The sequence below is a fragment of the Lontra canadensis genome, unplaced genomic scaffold (genome assembly GCF_010015895.1).
Source record: "Lontra canadensis isolate GAN:19392208 unplaced genomic scaffold, GSC_riverotter_1.0 scaffold52, whole genome shotgun sequence".
NCBI classification, from domain to species: domain Eukaryota; kingdom Metazoa; phylum Chordata; class Mammalia; order Carnivora; family Mustelidae; genus Lontra; species Lontra canadensis.
In genome coordinates, this window is record NW_022631046.1 from 8,307,519 (window position 1) to 8,323,480 (window position 15,962).

General features: G+C 37.6%; 1 protein-coding gene across 1 annotated transcript in view; it reads left to right on the forward strand.

Annotated features, from left to right (window-relative positions):
• The first annotated feature begins 1,782 nt into the window (after positions 1 to 1,782).
• MRPL42 (mitochondrial ribosomal protein L42) overlaps positions 1,783 to 15,962 on the forward strand; it is a 29,448-nt gene continuing 15,268 nt past the window's right edge. The window contains exons 1-3 of the mRNA XM_032874220.1: positions 1,783 to 1,946; positions 7,799 to 7,862; positions 9,712 to 9,796. Of these exons, the coding sequence (XP_032730111.1) occupies positions 1,877 to 1,946; positions 7,799 to 7,862; positions 9,712 to 9,796 (219 nt within the window). The 5' untranslated portion in view covers positions 1,783 to 1,876. The remainder of the gene's footprint in view (positions 1,947 to 7,798; positions 7,863 to 9,711; positions 9,797 to 15,962) is intronic.

The following is a 15,962-nucleotide window of genomic DNA, read 5'->3' on the forward strand; positions in this document are numbered from 1 at the left end:
AAGGAGTTTCTAGAAGCTAGGCAGGTCCAGAATCCTTACGGGGAGATGTCGATGTCTCCTACCTGTCGTCCCTGGCTGGGTAGAGCCCCTAGTTTCAACATTCTGGGTTCGTCCTGCAGAAGGGTTGGCGTATGGCCCTGCCCTTCCTGTGGGGCTCCCCTCGTGTTTGGGCTGATCGCTTGGGGACCTCTCCAATCCAGGTCTTTCGGTTCTGTCCCTGGGTGATAGTCCCGACGCGCATGGTAGCGTGTTCCTCAAACCGCGGATGCTTTGAGGCTCTCCGCAGCTTTTGCTTCGGGGTTGAATTATGGGCCAAGGAATTTACTGTCTGAATTTCTATCCCTGGAGTGAGTAATCTGACCTTCCAGCTGCCGTGATTGAGGGGACCTAAGGTCCCCCCAGTATTTTGTTCCTTGGTTCGTGGTCAGAAGCTGTGAGTTTGCGTTCTACCTATGCAACCTATAAAGCAGTGGTATGGTGGGCAGTAAATCGCTTGACCTCTCTGAGCCTCAGGTTCTCAGTATATAAAATGGAGATGCCTACTTCACAGACTTGTGAAAGAGCATATAATGTATAGGGCAGCGAGGTTATAACCTGTAAAAACCACGCTGTATGAACTCAGGGAGAGTAGTGCAAATGTACTGACAGTGCAAGGAATCGCGCTGCATAATTTAGTCTAATAAATAAGACTACGAGGCCTATGTCCCAATTCCATTTTATCACTGTTGCGAGAAGGGAATGAAAAATCATCGAGGCGGATTAAAAACAAAGGATGTAGCAATGGTTATAAGTCATTTACTGACAAAAACCATGGAGGTTATGGTTGTTTTCCCCATTTTACCGTGAAGAAACAAAGGGTCGTTTAATTAATGACTTGCCCGAAGTTTCCCAGCTTATAAGTGACTGACTGTAAAGTTCTTGGAAGCAAATCATTTAAATTTTGTACTTCAGTTTTTTCATGAATGAAATAAAGATACCTGTCATGATCAGTAGAGTAAAATGAAATGGTAGTGAAAGCACCTTGCAAAGTTAAAAAACCTTAAACATATATAAGAGGGTGAAATTTTACTTGGGACTTTAGTGTTTATATGTGTTCCTCTAAATCGGTGTTTAATAGGTAAAGGATAGACCTTGTTTAATATTTAATTTAATTAGAAACAATCCTACTTCAAGTGATGTAATAAGATCTTGTGTATGGTACCTGAGAGGCTATACACAGACACTTCAGCATTATGAAGGAGGAGGCTTAGTGTAGCATGTGTGAGTGACTGTTTCTAAGCAGAATTACACATTTCCTGAGTGCTCACTAAGTGGAAAAAACTACGCTAGGTGCTGAGAAGTTTGCATTTAAGAAAAATAGTAATGGGGGCGCCTGGTGGCTCAGTGGGTTAAGCCGCTGGCTTCAGCTCGGGTCATGATCTCGGGGTCCTGGGATTGAGCCCCGCATCGGGCTCTCTGCTCGGCGGGGAGCCTGCTTCCTCCTCTCTCTCTGCCTGTCTCTCTGCCTGCTTGTGATCTCTCTCTGTCAAATAAATAAATAAAATCTTTAAAAAAAAAAAAAGAAAAGAAAAGAAAAATAGTAATGGACATAGTTCCAGGGCTTTAGGGCTTATATTTTGGTATTGTTTTTTGTCATATATCACATGGAAATGGAAGTTGTTTAGAAGTTTTTCTTGTGACTGTAGTTCACAAGCAATTCCTCTTGTTCTGGTAGCATTCAATATATTGTATCATTTTAACTTATCATAGGTAGTACTAATTTTTTTTTTATCTTTTATACAGGAATGAAAATAGAAATACCTTGAAGAAGATTTTAAAATCGGTTTCTCTTCAAATCATCTTCTCTCATACCACCCGATAAGGATCTTGATTCATCATGGCGTTAGCAGCAGTAAAATGGGTGATATCAAACAGAACTCTCTGGAAACATTTATTTCCAATTCAAAGTGAGCTTTTTTTCCAGTGTTTGAAATTTTTCAAATATAGAAACCCATGTTCACTGTAGAAAATTTAAAGTATTTAGTTGTTAGGCAAAAAAAAAAAAGAAGTGTTTAGTTATTGTATAAGCCTCTTAATGGGAGTGTTTGCAATGATGGGAAAGGGGAGAAAGTCTAAATGGCTCTCAAAAGGGGATGGATAAATTTTTGGTACATCTTTATATCAAACAGCTGTCATCAACATGAAAAGATCTCTAAATAGAAGGGGGGAAAGTATGTCACAGAACAGTATTTATTGTATGATCCCATTTGTGCATTTAAAAGATGATCTACCGGGGCACCTGGGTGGCTCAGTGGGTTAAAGCCTGTGCCTTTGGCTCAGGTCATGATCTCAGGGTCCTGGGATCGAGCCCCGCATCAAGCCCCGCATCGGGCTCTCTGCTTCGCAGGGAGCCTGCTTCATCCTTTCTCTCTGCCTGCCTCTCTGCCTAGTTGTGATTTCTCTCTGTCAAATAAATAAAATATTAAAAAAAAAAAGACCTACCATATACATATGTGTGTGTGTGTGTGTGTATATATATATATATATACACACACATATATATATACAGAGTAAAAGGTTTGGACCAAAAAGGTTTTCTGTATATACCACTAGTGGGATTTAGCTGAGGGCAAGTGAGGGATTGACAAAGAGGAACTTTCTGAATCACTTTACATTCATTATGTTTTCACATACCGCTTTTTTAGTAGTCCTTAATATTAGCAAGTAAAGGGCAAATTTACAATTCCATCTTACAAAAATCATTGCTAATATTTAGGATTTAAGTTTGTATTTTCTTTGTCCTTAGCCATTTAAAAATATGTATGCTTATATTTAACATAAAAAAAATTTTATATTTAATAATATATAAAATATTTATAATTTATAGGGGCATCTGGGTGGCTCAGTTAGTTAGCAGAGTGTGCAACTCTCAGTCCCAGGGTCATGGGTTCAAGCCCTGTGTTGGGCATGGAACCTAGTTTTAAAAAAAAAGAAAAAAAATTTTTTTAAAGATTTTATTTATTTATGACAGAGAGAGAGATATCACAAGTAGGCAGAGAGGCAGGCAGAGAGGGAGAGGGGGAAGCAAGCTCCCTGCCAAGCAGAGAGCCCAATAATGGGGCTGGATCCCAGGACCCTGAGATGAGCTGAAGGCAGAGGCTTAACCCACTGAGCTACCCAGGTGCCCCCCAAAAAGAAATTTATAATTTATATAATATATAATTTGTACTTTTCTGAAGAAATGTGCATGGTCTAATATTTTCTTCAAAGCCTAGGGATACATGTTTGATAGTCAAAACATTGACCCATATAAATAAATAGACTATTAAAATCTTATTTCCCAACCAGTCTTGCTTTCACTCTCCCTTTCCTCTGTGAACTCTCTTCTTCCATATCTAAAGCAGATATGGTTAGAGTGTAATAATCGGTTTGCTTTTTCTTCAGTTGCGCTAGTCAATTTTTTTACACATCTCTGGCTGACCTTAATCTCTTCCTTCGTGTTTCCTATTTATTGCCATTTGTAATTGAATGTTTATTGAATTAGGGGAAAAGAGTTGAAAACTGAGGTAAAAGGTTTAAGTATAATTAATCAAGTGAATTAAGGAGGAAATTGTTATGAGACCAGATATAAACTAAAATCAGGGGGTCCTTGGGTGGCTCAGTTGGTTAAGCGTCTGACTTTATTTCTTTTTTTTTAAGATTTTATTTATTTGAGGGAGAAAGTGAGAGACAGAACACAAATGGAGGGGGAGGGGCAGAGGAAGAGGGAGTAGACTACCCACTGAGTAGGGAACCCAGTAGCTGGCTCTGTGCAGGGCTGGTCTGGGATCGTGACCTGACCCTAAGGCAGACACTTCACCTGCTGAGCCACCCACGCACTGCTTTGGCTCAGGGTGTCAGGGTTGTGAGAGGGAGCCCCGCATTGGGCTCTGTGGAGTGTGGAGGCTCCTTAACGATTCTTTCTCCCTCTCCCCTCCTTTCTCTCTCTCTCTTTCTCTCTCTCCCCATCGCTTAAAAAACAAAAATGAGAACAAAACAAAACAGTAGTTAGTTCTTGATCATTTAGGAGTATTTTTGTTGTTGAGAATTGGGAGAGAGACTTCCGCTTGTCCTCCACTTGGCTCTGACTAGAACCCAGCCTCACGGCTGATGATAAATCAGACCTAATCATTTTTTCCTAGTTCATGTAGCAATTAGCCATCACTGAGGTCAATCTGAAAACCAGTTAATCTGCCCCAGGATAAGTGAAAATTATCTATGTATACTTTACCAACTAGATTATAAATTTGTAATGTTTATTTTGGTTTCCTTAGTACCTCTCATACATGGTAGATGATAAATGTTTGTGAACTGATTGGAATGGACTGGTGTTATCAAAATATCTAGTTAACTACAAATTAATTTAGGCTACCCCAGAAAATTACTGCATCATTACTCAGTCATCCTAATATTCAGTGACTGCCTAACTTCTTGTATCCTGAAGCCCCGTATTCTCCACAAGTCCTATCATTACTATTATTGAAGGTAAAGTAGAATTACTGTTACTGATACCTCATATGAAAAGGAAGAACAGTAAGATTAGAGGCAAAGCAAAAGGGAGAAAGTTCAGTGAGCAGAAATAAAAAGGCCTCCCATATGCCAAAAGGAACATTTAAAACCTCCCAAAATATGCAACCAACAATGGGAATGTAGGGAATATTTTACGTGTTTTTAAGCATACTAAGTCATTTGATCTTTACAACTTTGAATTTTACAACATTGAATAATACTACATGGTAGGTGTTTTATGAAGATGAAGGAACTTAAATTCTCTGACCCCTCAGAAACTTACCCAAGGTTGTATATCTGGTAGATGAGAGCTGTGATCGAAACTTGGGTCTTCCCATCTTATTTAGTTGAATACACTTTGTGCTGTATACTCTTTCCTGTAGTAACTTAAAATAGTGAGTATTTGAGGGTTAAGTGGGACTGTCAGTTTGTTTTTGGTTTTTTTTTTTTTTAAGATTTTATTTATTTATTTGATAGAGACAGTGAGAGAGGGAACACAAGCAGGGGAAGCGGAAGGCTTCCCGCTGATCAGGGAGCCCCATGTGGTGCTCCATCCCAGAACCCTGGGATCATGACCTGAGCTGAAGGCAGATGCTTTACTGAGCCACCCAGGCACCCCACGACTGTCAGTTTTTATAGATCTTATCAAAAAGCAGTTAAACGTGTGTACATAAAAAGAATAGCCTGTAAGTTATGGAGAGCTGACTCATTGAAGTTCTTTTTGATAAATCGAGTTGACTGATGTTAACTTTCGCATTCTTTTTTAAAAAAGGTTTACTTATTTATTAGAGAGCGAGAGAGCATGCGCTCATGTGTGGGGAGGGGCAGAGGGAGAGGGAGAGAGAATCCCAAGCAGACTCTCCACTGAGCACATAGCCTGATGTTGGGCTCAATCTCAGGACCCTGAGATCATGACCTGAGCTGAAATCAAAAGTCAGATGCTTAACTGTCTGAGTCACCCAGGTGCCCCAATTCTAATTATATATTTAAAACCTCTGATATTTATCATATTTAGAGTTTTTCTCTTGATAAAGTGTCAGATGAATATCTCTAATTATGTACTAATTGTGAATGAGTTAGCGTTTTAGAGGCAGTTCAGCAGTTGCTTCTCTGTTAGTAATCACTGTAAGGGAGAGAGTCATGATCAAGGTGTGGTTCCTGGCCTTAAGGAATTTATCTACACTTGTAGGTGAAACAGACGTTTATGGAAAGAAGAAACAACTGAATATGACTTAGAATGTTACGTATGTGATGAGGGTACAAACAAATATCTGTGTAAGTACAGGGTAGAAATTTAACAGTTTCTTACTGAACTGAAATACTCTTGTCTTGAGTTTTCTCTCCTACCTATTTTAAAAACACTTAATTCTGTCTGTCCTGCCTCTGCCACCCAACCCAACCCTGTTTCTTTCAGTGAATGTATATCACCTAGCTGGTTTATATTCAGAGACTACAAACTTCTTTTAGTATTAATTCATACGTAATTGAGAAGATTCCCAACAGTGTGAAGAAAATAAGTGTAAATGATGTTTACGTCATCCTCTGACTTGTCATGCTGAGTGCTCCTCTCTGTATTAGCACAGATCATTGAAAATCAAATCTTTTGAGAGATGAGGTTAAATTTCTGATTCTTTGTATTTTATTATATTACATCAATAGAATTTTGGGATTGACATTTTGCTGTGCAATCTTTTGTGATAAAAGTGAGTTTTGTTAAAGCGCTTTTTATGCTTTGGAGTAAGAATTTATGTTTAGACCTTTATATGCAGTCCTGGGGAAGGGAGGAGTATACAAAGATGGAAAATGTATCTTATTTACACATCTTTGATACATATAAATAACTGAAGCAAGAAAGAAAAAGACCACAAGGAAGGTATAGCAAAGTGGTGTGAGGCATAGGTTTTGGGACATGTGCAGCAAACTACTCTTTTCTCTGTGGTGGGAGTTGTGGGGAAGGAAAGGGAAAAAGGACTTCATGGAAGAGTAGCATTAGGCTTTGAAGGATGAGTGGTGTTTGAACAAAATGGAGATTGCATTCCATACCGTGGAGCAAGAGGCTCAGTTGAGAGAAGTTGATCCTTGGCTTTAGCCAGCACATACAGTAGCTCACCCTTATCCACAGAGGTTGCATTCCAGGACCCCCAGTGGATGCCTGACACTGTGGATAGTACTGAACCCTATATGTACTATGCTTTTTCCTATACATACATACCTATGATAAACTTAAATTTACTGATTAGGCACAGTAGAGATTAACAACCATAATTAATAACAAAAAAGGACAATTTTCACAATGTACTGTAATAAAAATTATGTGAATGTGGTCTTTCTCAAAATACCTTATTGTCCTGTACTCACCCTTCTTGTGATAATGTGAGATAAAATGTTTATGTGATAAGATGAAGCAAGGTGAATGACGTAGCATTGTGGTATAGTTTGGTTACTGCTGACCTGACACTGTCAGGAGGAGGCTCATCTGCTTCTGGACTGCGGCTGACCTTGGGTAACTGAGACTGCAGAAAGCAAAAACATGGATGGGGGAGGACTCCTCTCTTCAGAACCATTTTTAACTGTACTGAGCTACATTTACATTTTTTTCTTTGTATTTAAAGGAGCACTGTTTTTCTGAACATAGGAGAATAAAGTAATTATGGCTCTTGAATTTGCAGGTATTCTTAAAAAGGAAAATGTGCTTTGAAATGTGAGCATTTTGATTAAGAAAAGTTAAATTTGAACAGTTTATTTTATTATTTCATCACTTACCATTCTCCCTTTCTGAACTGTGCACCTGGTCTCACAAAAGCTTTTATTTATTTATTTATTTATACAAGTTTTTAGAATACCTAAATACTTCCTGTATTCCTCTGATCCTTAGCACTTGTAACTTCCTGGAAGGAACATTGTACTCACCCCTACCAACTCCTGCTTATCCCTCCATCCTTCAGAGCACCTTAGACATCTTCACTGGAAAGGTGTTCTTAAACCTGCACAGTCCTATTTTGTAACCTGTCTGTGTGCCCTCTCCCAGTGCCTACCCTTCCTAACAGGGCTTGTCATTTATTTTGGAATTGTTTGTTTACTTGTCTCTCACCAGATTTTCACCCTTTCTGAGAGCAGGGACTAGATCTTGTTGAATCCCTGGTCTCTATACGGCCCTGTTTCATAGTAAACGCAGTAAATATTGGTTGCGTGAATGAAACTAGCTTTATATTTATATGAGAACATATGCTCAAATTAACTAAATCCATTTTACTGCTTGGGGTTTTTGCAGACGGAGCTTTATATTGTGTTTGTCATAAATCTACATATTCTCCTCTACCAGATGACTATAATTGGTATGTATTTAAATTCAATTGGAAAAATAACGGTCTGTTAGTTGTATCTGAAATGATTTAATTTTATTTCTTGTTTTTGGTATCTTCTGCTTTCTTTTCTGATTATTCTTTAATTTTGTATTTAAAAATCATTTCAATGGCCTTATTTACACAGTATCTGGGCTCATAAATGTTTTAAATAAAAATCATTACCATTGTGTTTGAGTGAATCCTTAATTTGTTGTTAAGACAGACATGCTGTTAGAAATGTTGTCTTTTATCCCAAAGCGTTCTTTAGCTTTTTAGAAAAGTTAATTAGTTTTTATAGTTTTTTCTCTTGGGGTTTATATCTTTTAGCTTAAGCAGTTATTTATCTCTTTTGTTTGATGGTGAATAACCCTAAATTACAAATAATTTGATTCAGTCACAATTTATTTGGTACTTGTTCAATTCTAGTCACTATATTAAGAACTAGGCATAATATATGAATAAGATGTTGTTTTCTTCTCTGTAGTAGAGTCTGATGTACAGAAACTGCAGCATACTTTCTTAAGCTATGATGTTTTTATTGCAAATTTTAGTAAAAATATATTTTCTTCCCTCTTGACACTAGTTTTAATTTGAATTTTAGGTGTATATTTAGTAAGTACTAAGATAGCAATGAAATTAGACTAGGTAATAGGTAACACTTTTTTAAACCTAAAAAGATTGAGTCTTGTAAGTGTTTTTTGTATCGTGTAAAACTCCATTCTTCATCAAAAATCACTTGATAGATTAAATGTTCATTATAGCTGTGTTATGCTATTTGATCTTAAAATCATGGTGAAACAACCTAATACCATGTCCTTTGTTAGCAAAAATATGCTGTAGTAATTGCAGATCTAGTTCAAATCTGGTTAGTATTAAAACCCTAGAAGCTTAAATTTATAGACATCTAGAGAACATTGTTGTAAGGTTAATGAAAACTGAAAGTTGTGCTCCTTAGAATGTATATGGATTTAAGTATAATTGTAATTGCTAGGATCTTTGAAATACAGTCTTAGTCAGTTGGTACCTGAATGAGATCCAGCCAGAGTATTCCTTGAAAAAATATTTAGAGGAGTATTGCCCCGAATGTGATTTTCTGAGGGATATTAATGGAGGGAAGGGATAGTGTTCAGTAATTCTCAAATTTATTTGACTGAAGAACTCTTTCTGCGGGAGGCTGCTTACAGCTGTACTGCTCTGCCAAAGGCACTTGGAGAAGGCACTTGATCTAGAAAAAGGGCTCAGCTGCAGTCTTTATGATTGGAAGATTATGTACTTTGCTGATGTTTAATTCTAATAATTCAACAAAGTAATATACTTCTTACAGCTTTTTGAAAGTAGTCTTTATTTTTTAAGATTTTATTTATTAGAGAGAGCATGAGCAGGGTGGGAGGCAGAGGGAGAGGGAGAAGCAGCCTCCCAGCTGAGCAGGGAGCACAAGGTGGGGCTCAGTCCCAGGACCCCAAGATCAGGACCTGAGTTGAAGGCAGACGCTTAACCAACTTAAGCCACGGAGGTGCCATGAGGGTAGTTTTTAGATAAGGAAAAAAAGGTCTAATAATACTAATGAGTAAACATGAAGATCCCTTCCAAAGATCTGGGTAGTCTAAAAACAAATAGGTAAAATAGTGGCTTAAGCATTAACGGTTTGTTGTGGTAGTTAAGCTGACGTATTTTGTGGGATGGTCTGAGTTGTCCCCTATGATACGGGTACCAGGTCTGCCAGTCCAGTGCCATAGCATATGTTCTTCAGGGACTTATGATTAATTAATTTTATCTCTAAGAAAATCATTCTGCCTTGAATACAATATAACTCTGTTTCTAAAACATTCTTTTTTTTTAGCAAAGTAGAGCTTGCTTTGACATCTGATGGCAGGACAATAGTGTGCTACCACCCATCTGTGGACATTCCATATGAACATACACAAGTATGTATAAGAAAATCTCTTGTAATTTATAATTTGCTGTTAGAAATATTCACATTTTCTTAACTGTATCCAAAGAGAATGGAATTGTTTGTTTTCCTTTATTTGGATTAGATCTTTTTTGTTTTGTTTTTATTTTACTATTTCAGTTTTTCTCCTTTTTCGTCTTCTTTCTTTAAATAAAGACTTTTTCAGTACACAGAGTGAACCATTTAAACACAGTTATGGCATCAGTTTTTTGGTCTAAAATCTGATAGATGATTTTTGACTAGTACAGATCTACAAAACATACTACCTTATATTTTAAACTAATAAATCATGAAAAACTTGTATTTTGGCTTGCTGTTTTATACCTTTTATATTGTATTGGTTCTGATAATCCTTTCAGTGTTTGGTGAATTTCTTTTTTTTTTTTCCCCAGTTTTTTCCAACATGGGCATATATTTTAAGGACTAGTTTAATTTTTTCCATATTTCTTCAGAAGCCAAGCATGAGATAGAGGAAGTTTTGGTTTTGTTTTCAGTACAATTTATTTTAGCTTGACCCAAGTCTTTTTCTTATTTTATATTTGAAATGCTTCCTTCTATGTTTTTAAGCCATAGTTTACTATATTTGGTAATGTTTGATTTGCTCTTTGAGAAGAAAATAATTAGATAATTCAAATCATCACATGATGCCTCTAGTGGTAGCTATTTTAAAAAATCATCATTAGGGCCAGAATAGTGGTAGATTTAAGAAAAGAGCTTAATTTTATTTTGCTAGTTTTTATTCCCTTTTTAACTTCATCATTTTGTCTGCCTACTTTGTATTCTAGCCACATATCATAGGAAATAATTCAGTACCTCTTTTGTTTCATTTCTTGGGGCAGTGTGTAGAAAATAAGCATTAATCACTAACTTTTGGCTTGTAAATACTCCAGCTCGTGCTATATTGTGTCCTCCTCCACTGTTATTTTGTATTATATTTCTGGTTACATGGTTTATCTCTCTTTTAGTGGTTATACCAAGGCCACAATAACAAAGTCATTTCTCAGCTTCCAGACTTTCATCCATGTATAGTTTTTTACATTCCTGAATCTGACACTCTTCCTATCCTTCCTTCCTGTCTAAACTTTCTACCTTACTTTTAGCACTCACTATCATCATTAAAATCTCTCATCACCTTAACTTCCAGAATTTTGCCTTCATCTCTGTCTCTGACAGAAACCTTATTGGACCCTGGGGCCATTACTTCCCCAGCAGGTTTTTAAGTAGTTGATGTTTCTTCCCTATTCCCTTTTACTACTAGACCTAGAGGGGAAGTAGGGATCCCTCTAGCTCCTTGTTGTCATATGCAAACCATTTTTCCTCCTCCCTAACAATTTTCTGGCTTTGTAGTTTGTATCATTAATCTATACCATCTGCTCCGTTTTTTTTTTTTTTTTTTTTTTTAAGATTTTATTTATTTATTTGACAGAGAGATCACAAGTAGGCAGAGAGGTGGGCAGAAGGGTAGGGGGAGCAGGCTCCCTGCTGAGCAGAGAGCCCAATGTGAGGCTCCATCCCAGGACCCTGAGATCATGACCTGAGCCGAAGGCAGAGGCTTAACCCACTGAGCCAACCAGGAGCCCCTGCTCCCTTTTTTTATTGCTGTTATCTACCATCCTTCAGTTCACTTCTCCTACCCCAGTCCTTCCACTCTTCCTCAGAGATTGTAGATGTACCATCACTCCCTCTGATACTGTTTCCATCCTAATTCTTTGTTATTGCTGTAAATGGAGATAATTTAATGCCCTGACCTCTCACTTCATCTTTTTCCCTGCTTCAGCCCCCACTCCCACTGCTTTACTCTAGAGATGTTCTAGTCACAAATACCTGCTCCTCCTTCCTGCCAGTCTAGATTTCAAGAATTCCACTAGCTTCCTACCAGCTCCAAGAATTCTTCATCTCCGTACTGATACCTGCATCCATTGATCAAAGCACTTTTTCTTAGCCCTCATGCATCTCACACATTCTCACTTCTCTCCTTGCCTGGCATAGATTCCATGGTCCATCATTGTAATCACTCCCTTGCATACATGTCCAGTTCCCTGGTTCCTTTTTTTCCATTGCACTCCCATTGTAGCAGTTGTCTCCTTTCCCATGTCATCAGTATTCCTTCCTCCTTCCCTTTTATTCTCTCTCTCTCTCTCTCTCTTGTCTGGGAGATCGCTCCTATCACTTTACATGTCATCATTCCACTGCTAACCACACTGGCCTCCCTGCTGTTCTTCAGGTACATTAGGCAGGCTCCTACCTCGGGGTTTAATGTAGTACCCCTGCGGCTGGACTCCTTCCAAGCTATTGTCTTTTCACAATAGCTTGTATCATTTCTGGCACAATAGATACTTTCTTGTATTTCTGTCTATCTCCCATCACTAAAATGTAAGCTCCATGAGGACGCCTCTGTGTTGTTCTCTGGTACATCCTTAGCATCTGGAATAACACCTGTACTTGGTAAATGTACACTAAATATTTGTTGATTAAATGAATAACTTTGTTCCTCTTTTTTTCATGCTTATGGGTTTTCTGTTTTAGGGCTAAGAGACATTCACATGGGGAGGCATGGAATTTTTTTGTTGCTCAAGTAATAAATTGTAGATTAGGCTGCACAATAAGAAACATTCTTGCAAACACATTATTGTTAGAATTTAGAATACAGTGTGTTCTTTTTGAATCTAGATTTACAAATCTCATGCAGATAGTACATGATAATAAATAAATACCCTTCAACATGACTTGAAGTTTAGTCTTAATTTTTTTCTTTTCTTAAGGAGGTAGGGCTGCTGCAACTCCAGTGTGCCCTTTGATTCTTTAGGCCCTAGAAAGCATACTGCATACAAAGATCCTGGTCATATGTAGAAATAATTACTGAGACTGGCTTTAAGAAAGTTAGGATGATTTGCATCTTTGGTTTTCTGCTAATTTAAAACATGTTGATTGTTTACTACAGATCCAGGTAGAAAGATCGTACTTCTTTTGCTGAGTATATATTTTATTAAAAGTACTAATATTCTAAAAGTGTTTTTTCTAGAACTTAGGATTTCTTGTTTAGGAGAATAAAGATAATATACCAAGGGCAAAAATAGTGACTTGGAAAGTTTAAAATGCAAGTACTAGGGGCACCTGGGTGGCTCAGTGGGTTAAAGCCTCTGCCTTCAGCTCAGGTCATGATCCCGGGGACCTGGGATCAAGCCCCGCATCGGGCTCTCTGCTCAGCAGGGAGCCTCCTTTCCTTCCTCACTCTCTGCCTGCCTCTCTGCCTACTTGTGATCTCTGTCTGTCAAATAAATAAAAATCTTTAAAAAAAAAACTGTTAAAATGCAAGTACTAAGCAATTCTTTTTAGTGGCTGATTTGGTGGAAAATTTCAAAAGTCAAATTTTGAAAATTCTTAAGAGAAACAAGGAAAATTCAGGATGACAGTTCTGAATGTTTCTTAAAGTTGACAGTTTTATTTTAGTTTTTCCTTTTTACTGAAATAGTCATGTATCCTTCCTTTGAAGTTTGATCAAGGAGATCAAATACCACCTAAAAATCAATTCTGAATCAGCCAGAGGCTCTTGGTATAGACTTTGAAGAATCCATTAATTCCAATGTCTTTTATCTATGTGCCTGGAAAAGAAGTGTTTTTAATCATACAAAGCAGAGAGAATTTGTGATATATTAGAATTGAGCCTGCTTGGGAATAGGAATAGAGACAATGGAACATTCATGAATACTTGAAAACAATTTAACTTTTGATAATACTGAAAACTTTGATCTTTAGCAACAAGTACAGTCACCTAAAATAGAGAAAACTATTATAGGCTCTAAACTTGTGTTTGCTAGACCTCTGAGGGTCTCATAGTAACTTGCAAAGACACTTAACTTATATTTCACTTTACATACAAATGATAATTTTTAAAATTACTGTAAATGCCTAAGGAGAACTTTTTTTTAAAAAGTAAATATATATCACTTCTTTCCTGTTTGAGGCCTTAAAGAAATCTTAGTAGCTACCTACCATTATTGAACTCTTAATTAAGAGTACAAGGGACAGCTAAGCATACCATATATTATTATTTCATGTGATCCTCACCAAGCTCTTTTGGGTAGGTATTATTTCTCTGATTTTACAGAAAGGGAAATTAAGAGCTTAAATAACTTGTCATGGTCACAGAGCTAGTAAGTGGTAGAATTAGAGACCAAAGCTCAAGTTCTTAACCTGTTTATTATACTACCTCCTCATTCCTTCCCACACTAAGTGGTTCCTTATTTCTGCTTACTCCAAATTGTTACTTACAAGTCTAACTTTGAAGACCTTTCATAATCTGGTTTCTCAAGATGCATTTTTATTTTTTAAAAGATTTTATTTATTTGAAGGGCACCTGGGTGGCTCAGTGGATTAAGCCTCTGCCTTCGGCTCAGGTCATGATCTCAGGTTCCTGGGATTGAGCCCCACATCAGGCTCTCTGCTTGGCAGGGAGCCTGCTTTCCCTTCTCTCTCTGCCTGCTTCTCTGCCTATTTGTGATCTCTGTCAAATAAATAAATAAAATCTTAAAAAAAAAAAGATTTTATTTATTTGAGAGAGAACCAGAGAGAGAGAGAGAGCACAGAAGCAGGGGGAGGAGCAGAGGGAGAAAGAGAAGCAGACTCTCTGCTGAGCAGGGAGCCTGACGCAGGACTCCGTCCCAGGACCCTGGGATCATGCATTACCTGAGCCAAAGGCAGACGCTTAACTGACTGAGCCACCCAATTACCCTCAAGATCTTTTTTTTTTAAGGCTTTATTTATTTATTTGACAGAGAGAGATCACAAGTAGGCAAAGAGACAGGCAGAGAGATGGGAAAGCAGGCTCCCCACTGAGCAGAGAACCCGACCTGGGGCTTGATCCCAGGACTCTGAGATCATGACCTGAGCCAGAGGCAGAGGCTCTGAGCCACCCAGGTGCCCCTCAAGATCTATTTTTAAGGTTTATCTCTTTATTATGTGTTCTTTCCTACTTTCATTGTAATATTTGTTATCCCTTGTAGAACATTCTGCACTCTGTAACAAGGCTCTGACTTGGCTCCTATTCTACCTCTCACCAATATCTTTTTGTTACTTTGCATTTCTGTAGTACTGAGCCAGTTGTGCCCCCTTCATGTGCTAAGATACTGCTTTTTTTTTTTTTTTAAATATTTTATTTATTTATTTGAGAGGTAGAGAGAAACAATGAAAGAGAGAGAGCATGAGGGTAGAGAGGTCAGCGGGAGAAGCAGACTTCCTGCTGAGCAGGGAGCCCGATGGACCCTGGGATCATGACCTGAGCCGAAGGCAGTCGCTTAACCAACTGAGCCACCCAGGCGCGTCGCTTAGATACTGCTTTTTATAGAAGTCTTATTTTTTCATGTCCATATGCCTAACAAATATAAATACATGCTATGACATTTAATAGGGATGGGAGGTTATAGTAGTTGTCATTAATAGTGTATGAATGTAAAGACATTTATATTTGAATTATTTTCTTTCTGGTTTTAAATTCGTATTTTCATGTATTGTAATACATATACATGGTATTTATAAAGCAAGACAATGTTACCACCTTGTGTTACATACATTCTCATTTAATATTTAAAATATACATGACTTGACTTTCCAAAACAGTGATTCTTAAAGGCTTTAATGAGCTAGGGTACTGATGGGATTATGTTATAATCACTCAAATGTATTGGGAGGGAAATGAGATTTTTAATAGTTGATGTCTTTAGGTGAAAAAGTACTCACATTACCATAAAGTACCATTTGATGACATTTCAGTCACCTAAAATGAAAACAGTGAAACTTTTTTGTTTCCTTTGGATAAAAGAAATACCATTTTCATTGTATCTCACTTTAATGATAAGTAAGGTTAGAAGTTGTAAACTTTTTCCCCCAAGATTTTATTTATTTATTCATGAGAGACAGAGAGAGAGAGAGAATAGGGCAGAGGCAGTGGGAGAAGCAGCTGATGCGAGACTCAATCCCAGGACCCCAGGATTACGACCTGAGCCAAAGGCAGATAGTTAACTGACTGAGCCACCCAGGCACCTGAGACAATAAACTTCCAAGTTAAAAAATAATGGGCAAAATTTACAGTTTTGAGAAATAAAAATTAAAGTAATAAGTGCTTTTTTTTTATTGGGGGGCAA